The sequence below is a fragment of the Vigna umbellata genome, chromosome 3 (assembly GCF_029865625.1).
Source record: "Vigna umbellata cultivar VRB3 chromosome 3, Vumbellata_1.0, whole genome shotgun sequence".
Classification (NCBI taxonomy): Eukaryota; Viridiplantae; Streptophyta; class Magnoliopsida; order Fabales; family Fabaceae; genus Vigna; species Vigna umbellata.
In genome coordinates, this window is record NC_142167.1 from 20,146,222 (window position 1) to 20,151,262 (window position 5,041).

At 37.8% G+C, this 5,041-nt stretch overlaps 1 protein-coding gene and 1 non-coding gene across 2 annotated transcripts; one reads left to right on the top strand and one right to left on the bottom strand.

The window, feature by feature from the left end:
* Positions 1-548: 548 nt before the first annotated feature.
* On the bottom strand, positions 549-4,124 carry LOC148201833 (uncharacterized). The gene has a single exon (XM_088109492.1). The coding sequence runs from the start codon at positions 4,122-4,124 to the stop codon at positions 549-551; it is 3,576 nt and encodes a 1,191-aa protein (XP_087965618.1).
* Positions 3,484-3,590, top strand: LOC148201834 (small nucleolar RNA R71). Its single transcript, XR_015785364.1, has one exon. It is a non-coding gene; the product is annotated as a small nucleolar RNA R71 (small nucleolar RNA).
* Positions 4,125-5,041: the final 917 nt, after the last annotated feature.

Consider the following 5,041-nt stretch of genomic DNA (forward strand, 5'->3'; position numbering starts at 1 on the left):
ACACTTACCTGTCAACTAAGCATGGGTCTTCCACTTGCCACACTCAGTCTCAAAGGAGTGTCTCTTCCCCAGTAACATATAGTCTCAAAGGGGTGTCAATTTATTCCTTCAATTTATTGTTTTGTTTTTGTTTTTGTTTTTTTTTTGTTTTTTTTTTTTTTTTATTTTTTTTTATATATATAAACTTTGACAGACAATTCTCCAGTAACCAAGTGTAGTGAGTGTCACCATAGAAACCTAACAGAAAATATTTTCTATCTTTTCCCCAAATAGTATCTTCCATTAGTATCTTAGTGTCAAATCGCACTGTGTAGTGTGTGAAGTTCCCCAACAAGCAATCAGAAATCTATTCACAATGTGCTTAGAAAATATCATTGTTCAAAACATAGAACTCAAAGCTAAAATGATACATTTCCATATAAACGTTAAATGCACATGCAAATACAAAATGTAAGATGTCATACATACAAACACCCTAAGCCTACATATTTACAAAGTCCCCAATGTATGGAAAGTAAAAAAATTACAGGGGGTTAGAACTCACAAGATTAGTGATGACTAGAGTTGAGCTTGGTGAGAACTTCTTGTAAGAGTTGTTCCACCTTCTGCTGATGAAGAATTTGATTGTCCCTAAATTGGATGAACTCCTGATAATGTAGGAGTTGTTGTGCTTTGAGTTCAGTAAGGGACTGCTGGATATGAGCATTAGTGTTAGCCGTAGAAGGCCGAGGAACTGGAGGTATGTGAGATGACGGTTCTGGATCATGATGAAGGGGATTTTGGCATTGAGAAGCAGAGAAGGTCCAGCTATCTTTACCCTGCACTGAGGTGAACTCTGGATTTGGAAGACGTTGAGGTTGCAATCCTGTGATAGCACTCATGACTAAGCAATAGTGATCTTCCCTTTTCACCAGCATCTCATTATGGATTAACATTTCCAAATCAATTCGGGAATTCCCTGAGATTGCCTTGTCATTCTCCAAAGAAATGTTGAGATGCAAAGCAATAATGGTGATCAGGCCACCAATTGCTATTTGCCCAGATGATGCTTTTCCTACCTTGAGAAACTGCCTTGCCAACCAAGCTCCTGAGTCTAATGGAACATCGTTAACCATACCCCACAAGAATAATAATTCTGACTTTCGAACCGCAGAATGACTATCACCCCTAGCAAATAGTGTATGAGCCATGAGGCGGTGGGCATATCTAAAACAGGGGTGTTGGATATTAGCCTCCTTGGAATCAGATGAGACAAAAGAGCTTGATTGAGACAATTGATACCAAAAAGACCAAGCATCAAAACTTCTAGGATAGTTCCTTTCACCTCCAGTTGGGAAACCAAAGATTGCATTGAACTCAGCTAAAGTGAGTCTATAAGACACATTATGCAACCTAAATGCTATCAGCCCTTCTTCACAATCCTCTTCCAAATAAATTTTATGCATGCACACAGTAGGACTAATACCTTGCAAATCATCAATTTTCCACCCAAGGGCCGATTTATACTCCCTCAACACCCTTAAAAGTTTATCTTCTTCAGTACATGAAAGTTCATTGCTCACAATTACTGGATTACGCTTTTGCTCATCAAGGAACCTATATGTAAGGTGAGAAGGGAGTTGTTTCAATTCCACCTTGGACGTTTCTACTCCTCCATCTTCACTCTTGTGTAAATCTTCTATTCCTCTAGTGGAATTGAATATTGGCTTCAGCACTTCCAATTGATGAGCACACTTCACCACCTCTTCATCATTAATTTCTCTTTTCAACTCCTTTGCTTCCATTCCTGACAGTAGAGTTCTCTCTAATGGATTCTGCTTTACATGGAAATTTATCTCCTTCAACACAAGAGACTCAAGTATTTCAGCTTTGAAACAGTCCTCTCTGTCAAGTTTGTGCTTCACTGCTTCAGTCATAGAAAATGTGACTTTTTCATCTGCCACTCTTAACATCAATTGTCCTTGTTCTACATCTATCAATGCTCTTCCTGTTGCTAAGAATGGTCTTCCCAATATAATTGGGACTTTAGCATCTTCTTCCATGTCAAGAACCACAAAATCAGCTGGGAAATAGAATTTATCCACCTTCACTAGAACATCTTCCACAATTCCATAAGGATAAGTCATTGATCGGTCTGCCAATTGTAAAGTTATCATAGTGGGCTTTACTTCACCAATACCCAGCCTTTTAAAAATGGACAAAGGCATCAAATTGATACTTGCTCCAAGGTCACATAATGCTTTACCCACAGTTATGTTTCCAATCTCACATGGAATGACAAAGCTTCCTGGGTCTTTCAACTTTGGAGGCAATTTTTGTTGAATTATTGCACTGCACTCCTCTGTGAGCATAATTGTTTCATCTTCTTGAATCTTCCTTTTCTTTGACAGCAAGTCTTTCATGAATTTAGCATAACTTGGCATTTGCTCTAATGCTTCAGCAAATGGAATATTAATGTGGAGCTTCTTAAAAACATCAAGAAATCTTGCAAATTGCTTGGCTTGTTCTTGCTTCTTCAACCTTTGAGGGAATGGAATTGTAGGGACATACTCACGCATCTTTTTCTCACTCTCTTGATTTTTTTCTCCCTCGTCCTTCTCCTCACATTTTCTCTCAATTTCTTTTTCAGCACTCTCTTCTACTATTTCATCAACTCTTTTCTTTTTCTCTCTCTCCATCTCACTCCTTTTTTCATTCTCTAACACTCTTCCACTCCTCAATTGAATTGCCTTGCATTGTTCCCTTGGGTTTGGTATTGTGTCACTAGGGAATGTGCCAGGAGATCTCTCTGAGAGTTGTCTTGAAAGCTGTCCAATCTGGTTCTCCAAATTTCTGATTGAAGCTTCCTGGTTCTTGAAATTAGTCCTTGTCTCATTCATGAAATTTGAAGTCTGGTCCACAAAGGTAGAAGTTTGCATTGTTAACTTCTCTAATGCATTTTCCAACGTAGACATCTTGTTCCCTTGATTGCTGGGTTGAGCTTGATATTGATATGGAGGCCTTGGCAGGTTAGATTGGATTGGATTACTCCAAGGTCTAGGTTGTTGGGGCCTCCAATTTGCATTAAAGTTGGTAGAAAATTGATTTTGTTGTTGTCCCACTGCATTTACTTGTACCTCTTGGTGAGTGGCCTGACATTCACCATTTTGATGCATTCCTTCGCAAAAATCACACCCTGGAGATCTTGTATTCACATTATTTGCTTGCATATTTCCCAACTTCTGAGTCAAATCAGTGATCTGTTGTGTTAATAACTTGTTTTGGGCTAGGATAGCATCCAAAGTATTAACCTCCAACACTCCAGCTTTTCTATTTTGACGATCAAACTGCATATTCATTGTGTTGTTTGCCATTAATTCAAGAGTCTCCAAAGCTTCCTCTGGTGTTTTCAGATTAAATGATCCTCCACTTGCTGCATCCAAAATTGCCTTAAAAGATGGTGAAAGACCATTATAGAAAATCTGCACTTGCAACCATTCCGGTAGAGCATGATGTGGACATTTCCTCATTAGTTCCTTATATCTTTCCCATGCCTCATATAAGGATTCATTGTCTTGCTGCACGAAGGAGGTGATCTCATTCCTCATTTTCGCTGATTTGGAAGGAGGGAAGTATTTGATTACAAATTTTGTAGCCATATCCTCCCATGTAGAAATACTTCCTTGAGGTAGTGATTGAAGCCAGCTTTTAGCTTTATCCCGTAGTGAAAACGGAAAAAGCCTCAAACGAATTGCATCATTTGAAACTCCATTATACTTCAAAGTATCACAGATTGCCAGAAAATTCTCCAGGTGAGAATTAGGATCTTCTGAAACTGCACCTCCAAATTGATTCTGTTGAATGACTTGTAACAAGGCAGGCTTGATTTCAAAATTATTGGCTTGAATAGGAGGTCTCACAATGCTTCCTTGATAACCATTAGGATCTGGCATAGAATAATCACGTATAGTCTTTCTCGGATTTTGTTCTTCTGCCATTGTTGATGTCTCTTCTTCTTGCTCAATTCGTCTCTGTTCCTTTCTTCTTTCTCGCTTTCTTCTTCTTGCACTACTTCTGTTGCTTCGTGCTGTGCATTCAATTTCTGAATCAAAAAGTAGATCTTCCGGAGCAACAGTACCTCGCATAAACAACTTAAAGACACAAAAACACTGCACAAAAATTATATGTTACTAAAAACAAATAACAACTCAAATCTTAAGCTAATTAGATCACTAATATCAACTAAAATCAATCCCCGACAGCGGCGCCAGAAACTTAATGTACGTTTGGCAAGTGTACCAATCGTAATTGTAGTAACAAAATATCGTCCTCTGGGATTGAATGAGTTGAGTACTAGTTTACTAATTTACTTAATTTTAAGCAACAAAGATTGTCAAGTAGAATGATGAACATAAACAAGTGATGGAAATTCAAATAGTATAAACAATGTTAGAGAATTGACTTCATACCTTTTCATATAATTTCCTCCCCTTTTCAATCGATGTGTAAATTATAATTATCCACTTGAGTTTATTTAGAGCTTGTTTACCCCTAATCCCTTAGTAGGCAAACGTATCCCTTGAATTTGAATCCCCAATCCCTTAGGCCAATTACAAATTCAACAAGATCATGAAGAACAATCATATCTCAATTCAAACTAACTAGTCCTGCCCAATTTCCCAATTGTGACAGCATCTAATCTGTTCTATTTATAAACGCAAGCAATTCCCAATCTCCCAACTGTGAAACTGCTCATAGAATAGACATTAAAACATAAATAGAACACTGGGATAATTATAATGAACTTAACATCAATTGAAAAGGGTTCAGAAAATATAATCCAAAGCACTACATCAATCCACTAACAAAATGGAAAATTAGTTCTGCATAATGTAAGAGAAATCCTAAAAGCAAAAGTCTCCAAAAAGCTACAGAACAAGACGAAGAAGAAGAAGTCGTCTGTTGTGCGTGAATTCCCCCTTTTTGTCTCACCCTTCCACGTGTTTTCATCCTCCCCCATCATTTCCACAAATTCCTCTTTTTTAGGAGAGTGGTTTTCCTT